This window comes from Monodon monoceros, unplaced genomic scaffold (genome assembly GCF_005190385.1).
Source record: "Monodon monoceros isolate NGI ecotype Baffin Bay Population unplaced genomic scaffold, NGI_Narwhal_1 Super_Scaffold_5, whole genome shotgun sequence".
Lineage (NCBI taxonomy): Eukaryota > Metazoa > Chordata > Mammalia > Artiodactyla > Monodontidae > Monodon > Monodon monoceros.
In genome coordinates, this window is record NW_021703782.1 from 91,294,933 (window position 1) to 91,318,283 (window position 23,351).

Below are 23,351 nucleotides of genomic sequence, written 5' to 3' on the forward strand. Positions count from 1 at the left end.
CCAGTTCAACAAGCAGCAACCTTTGGCCAATTCTGTCTCACTTAGGCATCCACCATACATACAGACCATTCATATACTTTTCCCCCTGCCACTGTAGTATTTTGAAGCGTATTCCCTAACTAAACTTCTGCGTGTATCATGAAGAGACCCAGACCTTTTATCATAATCAAAATACCATTTCACACCTAAAAAATATTAAGAATTTCTTTCATATCATCTAATATCCAAGTTTCCTGATTGCTTCACAAGTGTCCGTAAGAGTTGGTTTGCTGAAATCGAATCCAGAGTCCATCTACACATTGCAATTTACTGCATTTCTTGAATCTTTTTCAACAGTGCTCTCTCCGTCCTCTTTTTTTTAAGCTATTGATTTGTATTCTGATGGTGTCACTTAAGAGGTTCCTCTGTAGCTTATACAGATCTGCAGGCTAAAATCAAGTTCAGTTCAATTTTTTTAAAAACAAGAATCTTTCACGGGTGGTCTTCACATGTCCTGTCTCATCACATCAAGATGCTTATCTTTTTTTGTGCTGTTAAAGAATGAACAGCAGGTTCAAGTTTGGTCAGCATGAACCAACCATCCATTATAATGCTCCTCCTGTCAGCCTTTACCAGTGGACTCGGGAGCCACTTATGATCATTACCTGGAGTATCTTAGTGAGGACAGCAAAATGGTGATATCCTAATTTTATCATTCCTTTGCATTTGTTAGGTGAATCCTTCTGAGAAGAGCTTTCCCATAGCAACTATTCAGTTACCATGAAATAGTGTTGGTACTATTAATTTGGGCTAATTTCAAGAGTGAAATAAAAAATGGAACAGATGAAGTTCCCAGATAGCACTCTGGTTAAAAAAAAAAAAAAAAAAAAAAAAGAATCCTTCAGTGCTGATTTTAACTTAAAAGAGCCATATATATCTAAATGTGTACTACTTGAATATTTCACAGGCGGTAAACAGTTTATTTTAAACACAATAATCTGTGAAACATTACTAAGTGGTATAACCAACAAGCAAGCTCTCAAGGACCTGAGGAATAGGAAGCAGAATAGGAAGATGTGCCTGCTGGGGGCAGAGGCCAATGACAAGAAAATAACACACTTTACTCAAGGTTGAGGCAGAGTGGCAGAAGGCTGGACAAAAGCAAGGCTCCCATGAGAATGTCTCTGCAAAAGTGTTCTGACTCACCACTTCTCGCATTTGCTATTGGGTCACCCCACTGGATTCTCCTCAACTCATTTCTCCATTCTTTCAAGAATCTAACATTCAAAGAAACCCAATTTCTACTGGGTGGCTAAGAACTAAGTAAATCCAATGCATTCAATTTCATCAGCTGATTCAAACCTGAGGGCTCGAACTTCTGTCACAGGACTCATCACTCCTTTGTCCAGAAGGCAGGGCAGGAGGACAGCAATGGTTCTCTGGCCAGCGGCTCCTTTGGCAGGGTCACACATTTTCACACAAACCTCACATACAAAGAGCATGGAAATTAGTGATACTGACCTCTCACCCAATAACGCGTTCATCTGACAAAATACTTCCTACTTCCTATATCCATAGAAAAGGGTAAGTGACTCTACTTTCTACAGGAAAGTCACAGGAAGAAAAAGAAGATCTCATGATCTGGGATTGAGTCCTATGTCTGCCAATAACTAAACAGAAAATTTGGTAATGCATTTTACTTTCTAAGCTTTGGTCTTCTAGTTTGTGAAACAGGAAACAGTTGAAGATGAAACGAGAAAATGTTTAGAAAGCACTCTGAAGAAGGCTTAAGGTATTATTATCAATAACTTTGGGTGGCAGCATAACACAGAGGTCAAGAACACAAATGTGGAATAAGAAACACTTGGATTTAAAACCTTCTAATACATCAGAAGGCCCTGATATACCACGAAATCAAGTTCAAGTGGGGAACCAGTTTCAAAAAAGCTGCCAGGGCTTCCCTGGTGGCGCAGTGGTTGAGAGTCCGCCTGCCGATGCAGGGGACACGGGTTCGTGCCCCGGTTCGGGAAGATCCCACATGCCGCGGAGCAGCTGGGCCCGTGAGCCATGGCCGCTGAGCCTGCGCGTCCGGAGCCTGCGCTCCTCAACGGGAGAGGCCACAGCAGTGAGAGGCCCGCGTACCGCAAAAGAAAAAAAAAGGTTGCCAACCTCATAAGTATGAAAGGCAGGTTAACATATAAACGTAGCAATAATAAAGAGAATAGATGTTGCTTGATCTAAATGTAATGTGTACTTCAGGGTCAAGAGAAAGTCCTATCTTATATAAAGGCCTAGGAAAGCTCTCCATTTAAAGAGCCCAGAGACACACTTTGTTAAAAATACTAGCATTCTAATGTAATAGCAACCAGTTTCCCATTTCTTGTTAAGAAATGGGCTGTAACATGAAGCCAGTTACAGTGCAACTAAATGTCACTTTATATGACAAAAAAATAAGTCATAATTTTCACTGTCACATAGAATCCTGCCCCAGTATAAGACTAGAGTTTTCACCTTGCTCAGCGTTTTCAGAGCTAGTTCTGCTGCTTTTCGTACAGATTCCTAAAAATGAGAAAAATATGACATTATACAACATCAGAGTTTCCTTCTCATCTACCCCAAAATGTGTATGTAAACTGCCTCCAAATCTACACAAATTGGTGAAAAATCCTACTTTCATTACTAGGTAAAAAATGGTGTTTCACTAGGCTCTTTGCCCGTCAAGGAACATACTACCATTCCATACTACTGTTTTTTTAATTAGATACAACCTATTTTGACCTTACAAAAATATGGATATTAAGTATAACAATTTAGAAACTAAATGTATTATAAAAGCAAATTATAATATAGAGATTTATGTGAAGATTCTGAAAGACTTAAAAAAAACTCTGACGAATAAAGCAAAAAACTGAAGTGCCTAATTTTAATGGTAAGATGAAAAAATTTTAAATTTAGACTGCCGAGGCAAAAGAGAAACTGGTCACGTTATTTGGGAATGACTGATCCAACTTACGAAGCTGATCTAAGTAGAGTTATTTTGGATTATTTCTAAACTGTTATTTGTTCCTCACAACAGCATCACAAGATCTCTACTAAAAGAAAATCAGGCAGTAGCTACCCTTTTTTCTTTTTTCTTTTTTAACTTTAATTAAATTTAGATCTAAAGATACCTAAACTTGCCACTTCACAGACACATCAAAACTGAAACTTTGGGGCTTCCCTGGTGGCGCAGTGGTTGAGAGTCCACCTGCCGATGCAGGGGACACGGGTTCGTGCCCCGGTCCGGGAAGATCCCACATGCCGCAGAGCGGCTGGGCCCGTGAGCCATGGCTGCTGAGCCTGCGCGTCCGGAGCCTGTGCTCCGCAACGGAAGAGGCCACAGCAGTGAGAGGCCCGCGTACCGCAAAAAAAAAAACCAAAAACACAAAACTGAAACTTTGGAGGAAAATTCTGGTCTTTAAAACAAGTTGTCTGGATATTGAATTTTGAAATATGTAACATACATATTTTAACAATTCCAATTTATGCTATTCTATAAATAAATGCAGATTTATGTATATAGTACCTTTATATCATCTTGTACTCTAAAGAGAGTTTCCCAAATTTCTGGAAGTTTATCAATGATGTCATCTAGGGGTCTTCCTCTCAATAAATCATTCAGAGCTAAACAGCTAAAAATAAACAATTTGGTTTCAAATATATGATCAAGAAAGCTCAATATTTTACTATGAAACATTCATATCAAACAAGAATATGGATTCTGCCTATATTTCTAGTCTTAACCCCCTCACCCCAAAACGGCAATGACTACTCTCTGCTTGGTGCCTCAAACATACCACGGGCATATGGCATGTGCACTCATCCAATGTCTACTTCCCACAACTATATCATCTCTTTAAGATGATACATCATTTTTTACTTACCAATATACCTCCAGGGCCTAGCACACTGCCAAGCATATAGCAGGCACTGAATAAACATAAATTATATATGTATAAATAAATGCTACCCTACAAAGTCATGAGAGTATATAAATGTATCTTGATGTCTAATTTAACAAGTGATCTACTTCTGTTATTTCATACTTACAAAAACTAAGACAACTTAGGAAAACCACTGACTAGAGCTTAAATATCATTAACTGTCTAACCCAACCAGAAATATGCTTTTTAGTGGTTTTAACTTATTCCTTTTGCACAAAGTATAAAACTTGGAAATTTGAAGGGAAAAAAAATTCAATTTTATTTGACTAGTCTTATATTTCCAAAAATGGTACCTGGATTCTCGAACTCGCCACATATTGCTGGTTAGATTCTTAACCAAATCTTGAAGAATTTCCTTCAAATACTTATCCACCTAATGAAAGCAAAAGGATAAAACTGAGAACGCAAAATCCATCAATAACCAAATGGTTCATCTCTACCACACTGTGTTTCTGTACGTAACAGCCTAAGTGTCTCCCTAGGCCTCTCAGTCCACAACTCTCTCCCCACTTTAGTTGCTGAAAGCTGCCCAGCTGATCATCCTGAAATGCAAACGTGATCCTCTTATTTTCCTCAGTGCATGAGAATAAAGTCCAATCACCCAGGCGTGGATACGAAGCCCTCCTGGGACCATCTAGCTCCCAAGTTCTTATATGTCCTGCCTCACCTCCACTCCCTAGCACACACTACCTCTACCTCTTCCATCTCCTACTTGTTCAAGATTCAAATCAGGCATCACCTTTGCAGACAGGACTGGCCTACTCTGCCCTATGTGCCCACGGCACCTTCTTAAGCACATTGTATCAGACAGCACAGTAACTGTCCTGCCCCCTCACACTGAGACCTCGAGGGCAGGGACAGTGTCTCACTTGTCCTTCCCTCCCTGGTAGCCTGCACCACGTCTGGCACATAAAGAAGCACTTGATTGTTCAGAATGAAGACGAATTTAATCTTTTAAGCCTCTTTAGTTTTGATATACACTTATCCATTTGGTAATAACTACACACACCGATAGTAGATTCACTTTTTATGCTAATCCAAAGAACTTCAAGAGTTATGGCTTTTCCATTATTACTCTTGTAGGTAGGAGAGGTTTTGTTATCCTCACTTACATTTAAGAAAACCAAGACAGGGAGGAAATAACTCACCTAAGATTTAAGAAACTGATGTCTTTCTATGTCCATGTCTCTACACAGTCTCCATAGTGATCTCATCCACATCTGTGGCTTCACCTTCCACTCACACAGAGGTGACACTTACATCTTGCGAGCCTAAGCCTGGGCCCTGAACTCGACCTATTGATCTCAAGTTGACCCAGTGGTACCAAGTACTCTCCTAGAGCAAACAGAACTCACCGAACCCTCAAGGTGGAACCCTCCAGTGCCCACCAGCATCAGACTGGAGACAGGAAAGGGCTGCATCATGCCCAGGCATGGAAAGACAGGGTAAGGGTCATGGGGTTTATTTAAAGTGAACTAGGAAGCCAACAAAGGATTTTAACCCAAAATGCAATCCAATTTGCATTTTTAAAAATCACTTTTACTATTGGTAATTAAATGAAAGAAGGCAAAGAGAAGAGAAAGATGACAACCTGTTCATCAGGGAGGAATAAGGAAAAAAGAGAATAGATTCAAGAAATACTCTGGAGGGAATTCCCTGGAGATCCAATGGTTAAGATGCAGCGCTTTCACTGCTGTGGGCCCGGGTTTGATCCCTGGTCAGGGAAATGAGATCCCGCAAACCACACAGTGGAAGGAAGGAAGGAAGGAAGGAAGGGAGGAAGGGAGGAAGGGAGGAAGGGAGGAAGGGAGGAAGAAAGAAAGAAAGAGAGAAAGAGAGAGAGAGAAAGAAAGAGAGAAACAGAGAAAAAGAAAGAGAAAGAAGGGAAGAAGGGAAGGGAGGGAGGGAGAAATACTTTGGAAGCAGAATCAACAGAATTTGCTACTGGATTCAATTGAGGGTGAGGGTGAGACAGACAATAATCAAGGATGATGCCCAGTTTCCCAGCTGGGGTAAATGAATGAACGCTGAGGAGAAGAGAGGGGGAAGTTTGTTTTTTTAAGTCCCGTTCTGGACATATTAAGTCTAAGGTATCTTGAAACAACATCCAAGTGACAATGTCAAGCAGGCAGTGAGATAGACAAGTCAGGAGCACAAGTCGTGCCTGAGCCAGAAGTAAGGATTGGGAACCATCACAATCAAGATGACACATAAGCCCTGGAACTGAGGAGCTCATCTAAAAAGAGAAAGTGGAGAGAGTCAACGGTACTCAGAGGCAAGCCCTGAGAAATCCTAGTATCTAACAGTGAAGGAGAATATGAGAAGCAGCCAGATGAGAAAAAACCAAATATGGTAATTGCCTGATTCCTTATCTACCTCCCCAACTACATGAACTCCTTGAAGGCAAGAACCATGACCTGTTCTCCACTACATCGGTGGTTAACTATCGACATACAGTTTTCCATTTGTGTGGATACACTGCCACTTCCTTAACCATCCACCCAATGGACATTTAGATTGTTTCCATTTTTGAGATTTCAATAAATGTTGCCATGAGCATCTCTGATACCTTGAAAGAAGGAAGAAAGCAAGGGATGAAAGAAAGTCTGTTTGTTTAAACAAAAAAGTACACAAAGTAGTAAGGAAGATGAGCATGAGTTTACATGCCATGTGTAACCTGGGACAAGGGTTCACAGATACTTGCCATTGACTTGTCAGTGACCAGCGCATTCCAAATACTTGTCATGGCCTGTCGAATGCCAAGGTTGGGATCAAACTGATAACGATAAAGACGAGGAACTAGTTGAGGCAGGAAAGGAGCTAGCTGCTCTCCAGCTCTGGTAGCAATTACATTAAAACCAAAAGCAGCACCCTAAAAAAATAATAACAAAGTGGCTCAGATATAATATCCACATATGAAGTATCACAAAATTCTTCCTGCTATCCTTGTCCCTGAATAGAGCCTGATTTACTGGGTGTCCAGCTTTACCAATCAGTAATAGCAGCTATGTGGTGATCTAGAACTCTCTAATCACAGACTTTTACAAAACACACTGCATAACAGTTGTCCCTGTCTGCCAATGCAGGAGGTTTGATTTGGAGGGAAGAAAAAACTAAAGTGTCCAGCAATAGCCACTTACCTTCCTAGAGTTCCACATTGCGTGATGGTTGGCTAGATTCATAAATTTATACACCAGGTCCGGCTGACTAAGATCACTTGCCAGAGAACAAAGCTCCTTGTAAGTAGAGAGGCCCTGGCTTGAAAACAAAAATGAAAAAGTATGCTGTAATGTATCTCTCCACCTCCAGACTATTAAAAATTACATTACCAATATTACTAGGACATTTTAAAATTATGTTTTCGCTAGATTTCCAATATTGCGTTATCTCATTACCACAGAGGCAGAGAACCAGGGTGACACGAGAATATAAAAAGTCACCTACTTCAGTTCTCAGCAATAGCTGGTAAATGACCTAAGGCACCTGTGATGCCCATGAGGGTGGAGCCCTCATCACCTCAGGAGACAGCAATAATTCTTTGGTACACTGTGCACCAGTCTCTCTCAGGATCCTGAGAGCCGTCTGAAGACAACTTCTGTCTTCCCTACACCTTTTCTAAGCTACAGCGTCCCAATCCTGATAACAACTTCTTCAAGTCCTGTTAAATTCTCTCTGTATTTGCTCAACTACCTGATCCTTTTCATTATTTTGTGAAAAGTGAGCACTTCTTTTAAAACTCAGAGGGAGTCTAGAGGGAGGGTAAGTGGAATGAAACAACTTCAGTGTGAAAACATGGAGCTACGGGAGAGACAGCCTGAGGCAGGGCTCTGGGGACTCCCCAGCAAGGCCCAGCAAGCTGCAGCTGGACCTGAGGGTTTTCAGAGGAAAAGCAACAGTACAACCATGACGGAATAGTGATAAGACAAAAGAGGTAAGGCTCTACGAATTAATTTGAAATGCCAAGCTGGTGGACTCCAAAGCACCAAGTAGAGATGTCCCTCCAAAAAACTAGGTGCACTGCGTGCTGATTCCTCCCTGAGGACCCGCTGGCTGGGAGCTGACAGAACTGCCCTCAGTCCAAGGTCAGGTCCTCCCTGAGAGCAGCCCACCACCAACGGCTAGTCACTGAGGGCGTGAAAAGACCTGAGGAGGGGACACAGAGCAGGACGTCCCTGCAGGCCCTCCCAGCCCAGTCCCAGAGCTCCGTGACAGGTCACGGTCTCGTAAGCGGGGGCAGCAGATCACCTCCTCCTCGGCCACTGGACCTGTCCTGCCTCCTCAGTCCCCCAGGGTGACGACTCCAGGCACCCTTCAATAAACTTCCAGCACACACACCTCCATCTCAGTCTGCTCCCCCAGGAAACCCAATCTAAAACACTAGGCTTTTTCACTGACATTTTCTTCTTCCACTAACACACAACACCTCCCACGAGGGTGGAAATCAACCTGGTGAGCACCTTTCCCAACGGAGAGAAGATGTCTACAGTGACTGACCAATGGATCTGGCACACTTACCCATCAGGGGTTTTGCCAAGGCCTCCTCCTTGAAACACCACTGTCTCTCCAGAAACTTCATGCTTAGTTCTAAACAAAAACAACACCAAGAATTTAAATTAGCCTCGAATTTTTCATACCACCATTCAACTAATGCATACATTTCATCTGTAAACTGATAAAATCAAATTCCCTATCAAGTATCTACAGTGTGCAAGATGTAAAAGTCAACTAACCCTTCCCATCAGCCAGAGAATTTTGTAAAATGAAGTCTAGGAAGAACAAATAGATATAAAAGACATCCCACATAAAGTTATACTGAGTTAAATGTGGTCACACATTGAGAACTATTCTTCCTACAAGGAAAGTAACATAAAGCAGAAACCAATTACGAGAATGACTGCCCGCCTCTTCCTCTTCACAGATCGGACCTGCGTGACACACTTCCTCTCCACACCTTCATTCCATTTAGCCAACGGTAATTACGGTACTTCTGTAATCCAATGCTTTACCTGTCCCAAGATCATTCAATTTTCGAAGCCTGAATTACTGGCCTGTTTCTAAACAGTATACACTGGATAATTAAACTGCTATCCACAGCATAACAATCGATGATTTGCAATTTAGAAAAGGCTTAATAAACAGGAAAATCACAAGCTGAACTTTCCTTCCTCCACTTCATATTCTCAGTATGTGCAAAACTTGCCCTGCGTGTTCAAATCTGAAATTTTCAAGTTCACTGTACCTTTTGCCAGTCATCAGTGTTTCTACAAGAGTAGAAACCAACTCCTGTTGATCTTGTTCATTGCCCAGTTCATACACCAACCCAAGGCCTTTTGAGGCAACATCTTGGCTAAGTTCTACACAGAAGTCAGACAAAACAACATTCTTTTAAGAAAAATTTGTCCTCTGGGCATCAAGTTAAAAAAAAGTTAAACTTGTAACATTAACCCAAAATTATATCAAAGTAAAGATATGAAAACATAATCAACCTGCCTATTTTGTTAAAAACATACTAAATCATCTGAGTGGACATGACACCAGCAAGTCTCTGTAAATGAGAACTACATTCACAGAACATCCAACTCACAAGCCAAGTCAACCCTGCTGGGCCTTAGTGTGCAGTGCATGGTGACAAAGGGTCAGTGGAGGCACGTCGCACACATGAGAGGTAATCACAGGATTTAAGGACGCCCACGTGCAATTTTTTAAATGAAAAGTCAACATTAGACCACATGTTTAAAACAATTAATAAAACAAAGCTACTATTTAAATGTCTAACACAAATATTTGCACTCTCTCCTGGCTTAAATCACAAAGAGAGAAGGAATTCTAAGTATTAAGAGAAAAAAGCTATTATTTGGTACAAGTATGAGTTAAAGAAGGCCTCGGCTCCACTTTTAAATGCAAAACTCATCTAATGAATAAATGATCTAATGAATAAATAAATACATTAAGAATCAAGTTTCCTGTAGCCTTCTTTTACGTTCATTAATCCAGGTTTTTCAAAATTTAAAATACAAGTTTAGGGCTTCCCTGGTGGCGCAGTGGTTGAGAGTCCACCTGCCGATGCAGGGGACACAGGTTCATGCCCCGGTCCGGGAAGATCACACATGCCGCGGAGCGGCTGGGCCCGTGAGCCATGGCCGCTAAGCCTGCGTGTCCGGAGCCTGTGCTCCGCAACGGGAGAGGCCACAACAGTGAGAGGCCCGCATACCGCAAAAACAAACAAAAAAAAATACAAGTTTAAAGAAGTCTGGAAATCAAATATTTACCAATTACTTACCATCATTTTCTGACAAAACAGAAACAAATGCACTCTGAATTTCTTTAAGATGAGACTGAAAGAAGAAAAAAGGCATTCAGAACACTGAAACTCTACCTCCTTGGGAGAATAAAAATCTTGCTCTCAGGGTACACAACCCCGGTGAAGTCTCACGACCAGAGGCAGTCACAAACCCTGCTGTGCTCTCATCTTGGAAGGTGGCCAAATTACCTGAAGGCTGTGGCACTTACAGGTGGTCTAACGCACACAGTCTGAGCCTCCCCCATCCTCACCACTTCCTCTGACATTGTACCTTCAACTTAAGAATCATCTTCCAGCCCATATATATCAGGTACCATCCTTCATTCCTTCATGTATAGCTTATTTCAAAATATGTGTTACTGGTTAGTGGCCCTCACCCTCATACACTTCCCCTCCTACCACCTTTCTATTATAAATACTTCATAAACAGTTTCCAACAGAGCTGGACCACATTTACAGAATGGCTTACCTTCACTTCTTTATGGGTACTTAGCTTCCTCACAAGGGAAAGGAGCCAGATGCAGGCTGCTTGCCTCACATGTGGGTTGGAGCTGATGATATGTTTATTTAAAATCACATCCAGCACCCAGGGGACCACATCATTAACTTTAGCTCCTAGGGAAAGGGAAAGAATGATAAGAAGCAATTAACATAACTGAACAGAGCTCCCTGAAAAAGATAAAATTTTAATCAACATTTACTCAATACAACAATCCTACAACATATTAAGATCTAAATGACTAAGGTGTTTAAATAAATTGCTGAAGGAACTGATAATCATTCATTTCAGAACCTAGCATAAACTAAATAACCTTTCAAAGGTACTCAGATAACTTTAGTTCCCTAGAATGAAAAATTATCACTATCATGGGGGAGGCTAGACATGTGTAGGGGTAGAGGGTGTGGGAAACCTCTGCACCTTCCTCTTAATGTTGCTCTGAACCTAAAACTTCTCTTTTTAAAAATCTGTCTTAAGTTTTTTTAATACTCATATGATTAATGTAATTTTACTCATTTAAACAGTGACAGCGGAAAAAAAAAGTATTTCTCTTCCTTTATGTTTCCTTTTAGACCTTAATTGCACATGCAGTTTTTAAAATAAATATTTTTTCTTTTATTTGTTTTTAAATTTTTATTGGAGCATAGTTAATTTACAATGTTGTATTAGTTTTGTCTTAATTTTTTAAAATTATCCCCATTCTTTCTAGTGTCAGCAATTTTTCTTTCTCTACCGTATCTTCCCCATCTCCATCTAAAAACTAACAGGCAAACCAACCTCTATTAACCTCACTTTCCTCCTCCAGCTACTACGCCATTGTTCTCCTTTCCTTTGTCACTTCAGAGTTCCTCAACCTTGGCATTATTGAGGTTGGCAGGACGCTCTGCTGTGGAGAGCCATCCTGTGCCCTGTAGGATGTTCACAGCATACGAGACATGTGAAATCACAGTACCTGTAACATGTCATCAGAAAACGCATGCCCCTTCACCTGTGTGGTCACTAAAAGCCAGAGGGACTTAGTGAAGAGGCACCTGCTGCATGACCTGCACTGTGTGATAAAGGATTAGGGGACACAAAACTTGGAAACTGCTAGGCCTCAACCTCTAACACTGGCTAACCACACCAATCCTCACGAATAGAGCACAACTCTGAAGGTAATCGATAGCTAACTCCCCTGGCCTGCTTTGCCAAAGGACTAAAGAAACAGTTCTCATTCATTTTGTGCTCAGTCTCCTTTAACCAACTATCTTTCTCGACTGAGCCAAACTGATAAATACATATATAAATATTGGAAAGAGAGTTAAAATGGAATGTATACATTTCTTTCTTTTGCTCAAAGGTGATAACAAGAACAGAAGAGGGTTACTTGGTGGTAATAAACTGATTAGCTGACTATATGGTACCGGCAGGGGGCGTATATTCTTCTTCAGCCACCAGCCAGGCATCCCGGGCGGCCACAGAACTAGTTCCTATCGCAGCGCTGGTGATGGCTTCGCCGATAGTGAACTGAAGCTCTATCTGCTTGGCCTGCAGTGAAGGGGACAAAAGTGAGGAGTCAGGGAGAACATTGCCCCAAAACATCTGTTTCCACAAAAAGCCTGCTTACTGTCCTGTTTCTCGGCATGCTCTGCTTTCACTCTTTTGCCTGCAATGCTCTCAGCTAACAGGATGGTTGGAAAGTGAGGCAGGGTGAGGGAACGGAGAACCCAAGAAGGACTTGAGGATCTTTTCCCAAGTCTGTGTTGCACTCTTCACCCTCAGCAGAGAACCACTAAGCAGGGATTTTTAATCTTTGGAAGAATGGAACCATTTACTTGGGGGAGAAGGGCATGGACTGTGAAGCCATATGGATCTTGGTAGAAATTCTGTTTCTCACCAGCTACATACACTTATTTAAACTCTGAGACTCAACTCTGTCATTTGTAACATGAGCATAAATAATACCATCATCCACCTCGTCAGGCCGTAGGGATTAAACGAGGTTAACGTACATAAAGCATCTAGTAGACATTTGATTGGTAGTAACTGCACCCTTAACAGCGGCCTTTATCATTTACTAACAGCTCCTCCTCTCTGCATGCTTAAATTACATGATATCTGCAAGTTCCTCTCAAATGGTTCAGAAAAAAAACCAGAGAATGACAAAGCAAACATGGTAAAATATTATAATTTGGTAAGTCTGGATAAAGGGTATACAGGAGTTCTTTACATTATTCTGACAACCACACTGTAAATTTGGAATTGTTTCAAAAATCTAAAGTTTAAAAAATTCTAAACTATACATACTCAAATTTTTAAAATCAGATTTAGAAGTTGACACATCTCACAATTGTGAACCACTGACTAATATGGAATTGGGCCAGCCTCAGCTCCCTTTGGCATTTTTCTCTAATGTTTGCTGGGAATCAGAAAAGACCTAAGAATAGGAGAGTAAGAAGAGAATGAAGAACAGAGAATATGAAGGGTATGGGAATATGGGCCTTTTGGGAGAACACTGTAAAGCATACAGACAACAGTCTAGCCATTTCCAAGCTTAATCAACTAAATGCTCTAGGCTTGCTGAGGTGTTAAGTGCTGATACCACACACTTCCTACTCTGAGAAAAAGTATTTGAAGGCTTCAGTCCTACAGCTTTCCTGGTCAAAGTTTCTCTTGGCAACTCTAAGCTGAGAAAAGGTTATCTCAACACAGAGGATCCCGTATTAGGGAGTCATTTTATGTGCCTGTTTTTACCTGTTTACATGTTAATAACAACATAGTTGGCATTACAAACAAAAACAAAACTCCCTAACTCTATTTGTGAAGATAATATCCAGATTTTGCTTTAAATATTCTAGAAATAAAGAGTGGGTAAATAGGGATCATTATATTATTATTCTCTCTACTTCTGTGCATGTTTGAAATTTTCCATAATAAAAAGTCAAAAGAAACAACAACAAAAAAAACCTTTAGGACTTTGTCCTAGATGACTGTGAAGATATTTTGCTTCTCTTGATTCCTGCTTTTTTAAAATTCTCCTCCTTCAGTCTCTCTAGCATGTTTCAAGCTTTTCATATAGTTCTGTACTTCTAAACTCTTAAAATAATGTCTTCAGTAGCAAGTTGAGAACCGAGAAAACCTTCATTCATTTAAACAAAACTGGAAGAAACCCATCTCTATCATAGATATATAAAAAGAAAAAAGATGAGAAAGGAGACATCACAAGCTTTTCCCCAAGACGTTACAATGTCAGTGACATCCAGGGAGAATGAGATATGGTTATAATTTCTTATCAAAAAATGTCACCTTAAAAATACTCCATCAAGAATCCAGAGACCTGCATCCTAATGTCGGCTCTATCACTCAGCTGCCTTATTCCTCAACCACAGCTCTCCTCTCTCCATCCTCTCTTCCTTCAAGGCCCAGCAGCGACTTTGCCACCAAAAAACGTGCACCAGCTCCCCCAGACAGAAGTGCTCACGCCCGCCTTCGTGAGTCCACTGCCTTACACGCAAACGTCTCTTCATTCAGTTACGCTTCCAAAAATGTTTGAGGTCCTGCTACTACCAGTTACGCTGCCAGGCCCCTGTTTTATAAGGGGGTGAGGATGGGGGTGCAAAACAGCCTTTGCCTTCAGCCTAGTGGGCAATTTGCAACTGTGATGAATGTTGTGAAGCAAAGTACGGAGCAGCATGAAAGCACAAATAAAGAAATCTACTCTAGTCTGAAGGGTCAGGAAACTTTTCAAAGACCTATAGCAACAACCTGAGAAAGAAGGAAGCATGGGTCTGTCAAAAGCTCAGAGCAAAGAAGGACTAAGAGGCTGGTGAACAAAAGCGGCTGGTGAGTAAGTGACAAGAACCAAGGCCCAATCATGGGCCACATCAGACTGTGTTAGGTCACCCATCATATTGGCTAGCAGTTGTCTACTTATAGGTCTTCTCCACCACACTGGACATTTATCTAGAAGACAGAAGCAAAGTCATCAGACTCAAGGGCAACCAGAACACTGGCACCCACTCCCCACATCTAGCTGAATAGGTACGTTTCCCCTTCTACCTACACTGCGCCACGCTTTACTCAAAAACGATGAGAAGGGCTTCCCTGGTGGCGCAGTGGTTAAGAATCCGCCTGCCAATGCAGGGGACACGGGTTCGAGCCCTGGTACGGGAAGATCCCACGTGCCGCAGAGCAACTAAGCCCGTGCACCACAACTACCGACCCTGTGCTCTAGAGCCCGTGACCCACAACTACTGAGCCCGCATGCCACAACTACTGAGCCTGCACTCTAGAGCCCGTGCTCCACAAGAGAAGCCACTGCAATGAGAAGCCCGCGCACCGCAACGAAGAGTAGCTCCCGCTCACCACAACTAGAGAAAGCCCACGCACAGCAACAATGACCCAACACAAGCCAAAAATAATAAATAAAAATAAATAAATTTATTTTAAAAAATCATGAGAAAAGGACTTCCCCACAGAGGTGATTTAGTCAATGCTACGATTACCACAGTGATGGACCCACAGATGGTACTCAGTAAGTACTTGGTGAATAAATGAATAAAGCTTTAATTTAAAACCTCACAGCATGCAAAATTCCAAGTTAAGAAAAATGCCTTTTGTTTGAATGACTAACAACCAGATAGCAATATAAATACCTCCACAGAATCCATCAGACCTTGCAAGAGGAGTTTCTGGTGAGGAAAATCTCCATCCCCAACTGGAAAATACCCCAGTGTTTGGATAGCTCTTTCCTTCATCTGGAAGAACACAGAATTTTTTTTTTTTTTTAAATGAAGTATATAACAGCTTGGTCCCAGAAAAAATGTTTCCAAAATGAGAAAGCAGGGAAGGGGAGTCTGTCTAACTAATGCATCAGCACAATTTTTTTTTTTGTAAGTATCCAATTTTACAGAATTATGTCTATAAGACATTGGAGGTAGAAAGACATAAAACTGAGTTCATTAAGGGTCCACAGCTGCAAAAGAAGGAAGAACAAAGTCTTTAACTAGTTCATTATCCTACAAGCTATAACAGTTATAAATGTAGATTCTGGGCCCAGAGGACCTAAGATCAAGTCACAGCTCGACCATTTTAATAGCCTTTACAACTGTGTGACCTCAGGCAAGTTACTTAGCCTCTCTGTGACGCTATTTCCTCATCTCTGAAAATAGAGATGACAACTGTACCTACTTCACTAGATCTTCTGGGGATTAAATTAATTAATGCATGTGAAGCACTCAGCATATGCTTGGCAGATTGCAAGTGCTCAACAATGGATGGTAATGAGTAGTTGCTAACATCTAATAAAAACTACTGTGATCTCAGAAAGTTTTAAATAGTCCCTAGATCAAGAATAAAATTACATATTTATTAAACTTGTAGTAAACTGATTTTTCTGTTCATTAAATCATCTTATACTTCAACACTGAGGTGTTCTTATCCCAAAGAAAGTTTTTAAAGTCTATGAAAGTTTTTATCTAAAACTAAAAAAACCATAAGTGTCCTTTTCCTCAGAGATTACTCACACTGCTTACGAATGCCCAGATTTCTTAAAACCAAACTAAGTATAGGAAGTTAAGATTTAGATTTGATCTGAAATTACAAAAATCGTTAAACTATTTAACACTTTATTACCCCCCTTTTGCATGACACAAGAATTACCTGATGCGTTTAATATTTACCCAAATCTTAACAGTTATGGGCCTAAATTGGAGTAACTGGGTAAAACGGTACACACACGAAAGCAGTGCACAAATCATCCCCAACTCAAAATTAAACAGTCACCTAGACTTTCTTCTTTACCACTCTTTTTCACATTCAGTCCTTCCTCCAGCTGTAATGCCATCTATCCTGACTATGATTCTGTTTTTATTCATTTATTTATCTGTGAACAGAAAGAACTTCAGAGAAGAAGGATAAAAGGAAGAGACTTGCCTTATTTGTTTCTTTACTGGAGGGTATTCTATTTAGCAGGCTTTCCACAAGATGCAACTTAGTAAAGCCAGACCCCTCACCGGGGACTGGGAGTGGACCGTTTCTGCCGATTTCACCCAGGGCTGTACAGGCGGCAATTGCCAGGAGGGGTGATGTACTGTCCAAAAATGAGCCTGTAAACACATTTAGACACAAAAGAATTTTACATCATCACCCCTGGAATCCAAAGCAACCAGCAATGCACTCAAGATTTTTTTAAAGACAGCAAACCAAAATCAAAGTCTACAAACATATTTTCCAGTTGATAATTTGTTAGCATTTCTTTAGTAATAAAACACCAGAGTCATGTCCTTTCTTAATGTTTACAATTTTTCCCATAATGGAATCATCTCTGTTAAATAGAAACATATAGAAAAATATATATGTAGAAAAACTAGAGTACTTGCATTGTTATTAAAAACAAAGAATTTATTCAGCATCAAGATTTTGTGGAAAAACCTCGTGTATTTAGAGTGCAATGCTACAAAAAGAAATTAAAATATTACAATAAATTTTAACCTAATTAAAAAAAACTGTAACCTACTTATGCGGACATCCAAATCAGCATAAACACATTAATTACCGATAGTTTCTGTGGCACTCTGAATGAGTTCCTCTTGTTCGGGCAGAAAATCAGCATTTGTCTCCACGTCTTGCTGCTCTGCCGTTTTCATTTTCTTCTTAGCCAAATATCTTCCTACTGTGAATCCCAATGCAAGCAAGGATCCGTGCTGTATCTCCGGGCTCTGGATTTAACAACACAATACCGTATGTCTGTCTCTCTCACACGTGCGTGAATGCAATGAAATAACCGTGTGTTCACTACAGTCATCTCCCCAATAAAATATAAGGCCAAAGAATAAAGTGATCATGTGAGGTTCCACTGGATGTTAATAAATAGGTTAGGGAACAAGAGAAAACTTGAGTTTCAAACACAGAATTCTGAGAAGTTAAGCTGAGTCCTGACTCACTTGGATTTAGATTCCTTAATCCCATACCCAACTCCAACTATGGGTGAGGTGAGTCCACTGCATGCTCTTATAAGCACCCACACTTTCTTCTAGCTTATAAATAACACTTAGGTAAATACACCGTCATAACTTTCAAGCATAATTTTCCTCTACTGCCAACAAAATACAATGAACGGATCCTATTTCTAATTGCTAAAACCTCCAAATGCAAATAAAATATTTGAAAGCACATGGTTTCAACAGTGTTTCCTAACAGGACAGGTACAATGAGAGGTGGCAGTAGATGGGGAGGAAAAAAGGAACTAACATTTCTGAGCACCAAGCACTACTAGAGCTTCTCATGTATCCACTCCCTGCCGTATTCGTAGAGCTTAAAACAATGCCTATGAGACACAAGGCACTCAAATTTGTTGACTGAAATGACTGAATCCATGTATTATCTATCTCATTTAATCTTTACAATCATAAAGGCAAGAAATTTATGAGTTCGTTTTACAAGTGAGAACACAAAAACTAAAAATATATTAGATGCTTTTGTAAAACTATTTCCCACAAAAAAGGACAGAGACAAAACTGATAACATACATGATTGTCTTTTGTAGTCTTTACAAGCTGCTCTATCATTGACTTCAACTCGTTTCCTGACACTGTAGATACCACCACAGAATAAAACAATGCTGCCAGTTCACGCATCTCTTCTTTACTGCTATTCATCAGACTCTGAGCGGTGTAGAAAAAGAAATACACACATAATATATGATCATCTCCCTGCTGACAACGTCTAACATTTAAAACGTTATAATGTTCAATTTACTGGTAACTATGAGAAAAGAACGCAACAAGCTATTATTTCAAAACGAAATAAAAGCGGAGGTATAGACCAAAATCTTACGTGCATTTTCATCAAAGATACAAAGTATAAAACAGGTGGAATTAATACACAGCTGATCTGAAACAGAGGTCAGCATGTGTTTTCTGTAAAGAGCCAAATCTATCGCAACAATTCCACTCTGCTATTGTAGTGCAAAAGCAGTCATAGACAACAAATGGGTGTGGCTGGATTCCAGTACAATTTTACAGACACGCTAATTTTCACATGTCAGGAAATTTTATTCATCTTTTAATTTTTTTCCCAACCCTTTAAAAATGTAAACAGTATTCTTGGCTTGCAGCCCATACAAACAGGAGGCGGGCCAGATTTGGTACATGGACCACAAGTTAATGACCCCTGATCTACAAGATCAAAGGTCAAAAACTCTAAGATCATTTTAAAATCAGCAAATATTCACAAAGAATTAAAAAACCTTTTTAAACTAGAAGCGATTTCCTGAGACTAGATTTTCCAGAAAAGTACAAAACTCACTCCTCTTGGTAAATTACCTTCATGCTTTCACACTTAAATAATTGGTACATTTTACCATAATTCAAACTGCATTTTCCAAAAAGAACTACATTATGTAGCACAAAAGGTATACAAAACTATATGAGCCAGACCTGTAATAAAAAAGATTATTCACTGTTCATCTGAAATTCAAGTTTAACTGAGTATCTTGCATTTTTATTTGCTAAACCTGGTAACCCTTTTGGTGTGACCACGGGACAAAAATACTCTCCAACATGGCCGGTGGGAGTGTGAATTGGAACTACTCATATGGAGGATATGCATTATCTATTAAAATTGCATCCATGTGTCCTCAATTCCACTTCTGGGGAATCTACCTAAAAATATACCCACTCATATTCAAAATGATGGATTGTTCATTGCAGCAGGCTGGAAGTACCCTAAATGACCATCGATAAGAACCTACAATAAATTATGGCACATTCATGCAGTGGAAAACAATGAAGTTGTTAAAACAAAGAGGATGTTCTCTCTGTAGTTATATAGGAATAACTCCTTGTTCTAACACTAAGCGAAAGAAGGTACAAAACAGTGTGAAAAGTATAATACCCTTTTGTGTGAAAAAAGGAAGAAAAATCAAAAATGCTAATTTCACTTGTGTGTATATGCATAAGTAAACTCTAGAAGGGACACCATATACAAATAAGTGATAACCTATGCATGTCTGTCAGGTGAGAGAGGAAGAGGCAGGAAGGTGAAGGGATCTGGGTAGCTGAGAGACTATGCAAAGGAGACGTCTTACATAATTGTTTACTTAAGTTATATATATTTATTACTTTTTTAAACTTTTAAAACAGAAAAATAATTTTTTCTTACTTATAAGACTCCCAATTCATCTCCCCCTCTCACCTAAATGGATCACTGCAATATATGGACCTACTCGCTTCCCAGTAAGTGTTTAATGATGAGAGTTTCAAAATGACCTAAAGGCAGAAAAGGCCACAGAAACACTGGTAGGAAGGCGACATCATGAGACCAAAGTTTAAAATATACAGAATCAAAAAGAAATACACATGCACAGGATATACCTTTATCCATTCGGTTTTGTCCACAAATTTGGTAGCCAGCTTTTCCGGATACACTGAGACAGCTTCCAATAGACAGTACATGACTGGCAAACCTAAATAAGAAGGAATTCAGAACCATTCTGATTTCAAGAAAAGCAATAAACGTACAGGGATCACTAACTTCCTTTAAAGCATAAGGCTACAGCTTTAGGAGGCATTCCCCAGTTCTACAAAACAAAAGTTAACCTAAATACAGTATGTGATTCAATACACAAATTTACAGACTTATTGTCTATAAAAAGATGCCCTGTTCTTCACACCCACTTCCAAAGTAAAAATATATTACCTATTGTTAAGCATTTCTTTCTGAAAAAAGAAATAGTGTATCAAAGATGAACTCAGGCAGTTTAGAAAAGAAACAGAGATTCATGTTCAGTTGCAGGAGAGAAGACAGAAAATAATTTTGCTATCAATTCTCAGCTGAGTTTAAAATTAGATTTTTGCTTAAGTGCTTTAGTATAATCCTCAGCGGCATGACCTCCTACCTCCAACACCTGCTAACAGCTGCTGAAGCAGGCCGATGTAGATCTGAACAGGGTTGGTTTCCCCACTCTTGGAAGAAGACGAGGAGGGTGTTGCCTGGCTGCCCGACATTAAAGTCCGTATATAGCGTCCAATGGCTGGGGCGTGATCTTGCATATCAGCCAAACTCTGAGAGGTGGGCACCACTCCCGCACTGTGAGCCAGGCACATGCGCAAGTACAGGACTATCTACAGACAGAAGGAAGGACACCAGATAAGCGTCTCAAAAAATCAAGGCAGGAGATGTTCTTCAAAGTGACAGTTTCCAGCTTTGATTCCCCACCTTCCTTCAAAAGCTATTCAACAACCCTCACAGAAGATGGAAAACACGACTTAACGTGTGAACTGAAATTATCACAAGGGAGCAGAATTTATATAACCAGTTTTATAATCCAAAGAGTGCTTTTTAACAGAGTTTAGTGGAGTTAAAACACAAACTCCACTTTTACAGTCTAAAATATAACAAGGAAAATCATTATTTTTTTTTAAAGATGTGTGTGTATGTATGTGAGAGAGACAGACAGACAGACACTGGGCAGAAACCCGGGACCAATGATCTGTTCCTGTGGAACTTGAGCTGCATTTAATCTCCACTGACACGAGAATTTGAAAAAATGGGTTCAAATCATCTACAGAAGAGTAGCTACGACGTCATTAAAAACCTCTGACATAAATTAGCTACTAAGGAGTCCTCTGGAAGCTCTTTCCTTGACAGCTAGAACAGGACAGGCAGTAATTTCATTGTGAGTCTTCTTACTCTGAACAAGATTATCTCTTGCCATTTAATTAGTGCAAATCAATGACTAAAACAATAGAATTTCCCTTAGCAAATGAGATAAATTAATCTAATTCTCCAACCTTCAAAACTGGATAATCCAAATAACCTCAACATATTGTTGGCTTTAAAATTCAAATCTAATTTGCTGTAAATTCCCAATAGCAATCAAGGCAGAGCATCTATTTCTTTCACGAAGAGAATCTCACTGAGACAAATGTATTTCTAGACTCCACTATGATTTAAAATAATACCAATTACTAAGTACCGTTTTCCTAATAAACAACCTGGTATAAAACAATGACGTCACTATATGGGTTTACCTAGAACACAAAAAATTCACGGTCATCTCTTTGACTGTGACATTATCATTAAGAACCTTTAGCGAAAACAAAATAGAAATATATGTCAGTCCTACCTCTCCAAAGGCTGCTGGGTTAAATGGAAGGACAGTGGTCCCGGTCATGTACTTGGCTGGCGTTTTCATTCGATGGGAAGCCTAATAAAAATAAACCCCAAAAATCAATTACTGGAAAACAAAGCACGTGTACCCTTTCTCAACTCAAAAATAACTGTATTTCTAGCTACATTATTGTCTGTTGCTGTTTTCTTTCTAGTCAAAACATTTTTCCATTAATCACGCTTGATTGTGCATGGACCTCAAACCCTAAGTTACAGATGTGTTGCCTTTTGACTGGCTTGTTTAAAAAGAATAAACCTGGGCTTCCCTGGTGGCGCAGTGGTTGAGAGTCCGCCTGCCGACGCAGGGGACATGGGTTCATGCCCCGGTCCGGGAAGATCCCACATGCCGTGGAGCGGCTGGGCCCGTGAGCCATGGCCGCTGAGCCTGCACGTCCGGAGCCTGTGCTCCGCAACGGGAGAGGACACAATAGTGAGAGGCCCGTGTACCGCAAAAAAAAAAAGAATAAACCTATAGATCAACTATACTTTAAAAAGAAAGGAAAAAAGAAAAAAGCTGCAAAGATGACACAGTAGCAAGTAAAAAATATAAAATAAAATAAAAAGAATAAACCTACTCCAGGCATCTACTGACAGTCACCCCAGGGCACTGCATTCCAGTTATTTTCATTAATAACAGAGGTAGAAGGAAAATATTAGCACAAAAGCATCTTCTGCCCACAAATATGACAGTGTTATGGAGAAGAGAATCATGGCTGCTACATACTGACCTCCAGCACCCTTAAGATGTCTATCTAAGCCAAAAGCTAAGACCACCAGTAGAAGTGAAAGGCTGTAAGGTATCCCCCCCAGCACACCAAGAGAAACATCAATGTAAAAAGTAGGATAGTGTCAGGGTGGGGGGTCATGACTGTCAATACTCTGATCTACCAGCAAAAACAGGAGACTTGCAAAAGCAGATGCAATGCTCTCTTATGATCATGGTGGAAAAAGTCTGAACTGCTTGCTCCCTGAAGCATTCTTAAACTTATGCTGCCCTAAATAACGCCCTTAAAAATTAAAAAGGTATATTTTAAGCATGTCATGCGAAGGGGAAAAATTTTAAACACAGCCAATAAAAATAATGGTACAAATGAACTTATTTACAAAACAGAAATAGAGTCACAGTTGTAAAAAACAAACTTATGGTTACCAGGAGGGAAAAGGGGGGAAGGGATAAACTGGGAGATTGGGATTGACATATACACACTACTATGTATAATATAGATAAATAATAAGGACCTGCTGTATAGCACAGGGAACTCTACTCAATACTCTGTAATGATCTATATGGGAAAAAAATATAAAAAAGAGTGGATGTATGTTTATGTATAACTGATTCACTCTGCTGTACAGCAGAAACTAAAACAACAGTGTAACTCAACTATACTCCAATAAAAATTGTTTAAATAATAATAATAAAAAATAAAATAAACACAGC

General features: G+C 39.9%; 1 protein-coding gene across 6 annotated transcripts in view; it reads right to left on the reverse strand.

The window, feature by feature from the left end:
* ECPAS (Ecm29 proteasome adaptor and scaffold) overlaps positions 1-23,351 on the reverse strand; it is a 98,641-nt gene that overhangs the window by 16,406 nt on the left and 58,884 nt on the right. For all 6 annotated transcript variants that reach the window (XR_003790757.1, XM_029202390.1, XM_029202388.1 and 3 more), the window contains 18 exons: positions 21,870-21,950; positions 20,640-20,865; positions 20,116-20,207; positions 18,271-18,405; positions 17,298-17,460; positions 16,676-16,848; positions 15,397-15,498; positions 12,166-12,289; positions 10,733-10,878; positions 10,243-10,297; positions 9,202-9,316; positions 8,478-8,546; positions 7,103-7,220; positions 6,667-6,834; positions 4,256-4,335; positions 3,545-3,650; positions 2,491-2,538; positions 1,342-1,463 (listed from right to left, as the gene is read on the reverse strand). Coding sequence is in view for 5 of the 6 variants with exons in the window: in XM_029202390.1 (XP_029058223.1) it covers positions 1,342-1,463; positions 2,491-2,538; positions 3,545-3,650; positions 4,256-4,335; positions 6,667-6,834; positions 7,103-7,220; positions 8,478-8,546; positions 9,202-9,316; positions 10,243-10,297; positions 10,733-10,878; positions 12,166-12,289; positions 15,397-15,498; positions 16,676-16,848; positions 17,298-17,460; positions 18,271-18,405; positions 20,116-20,207; positions 20,640-20,865; positions 21,870-21,950 (2,123 nt within the window). In the remaining variant the exon portion in view is untranslated. The remainder of the gene's footprint in view (positions 1-1,341; positions 1,464-2,490; positions 2,539-3,544; positions 3,651-4,255; positions 4,336-6,666; positions 6,835-7,102; positions 7,221-8,477; positions 8,547-9,201; positions 9,317-10,242; positions 10,298-10,732; positions 10,879-12,165; positions 12,290-15,396; positions 15,499-16,675; positions 16,849-17,297; positions 17,461-18,270; positions 18,406-20,115; positions 20,208-20,639; positions 20,866-21,869; positions 21,951-23,351) is intronic.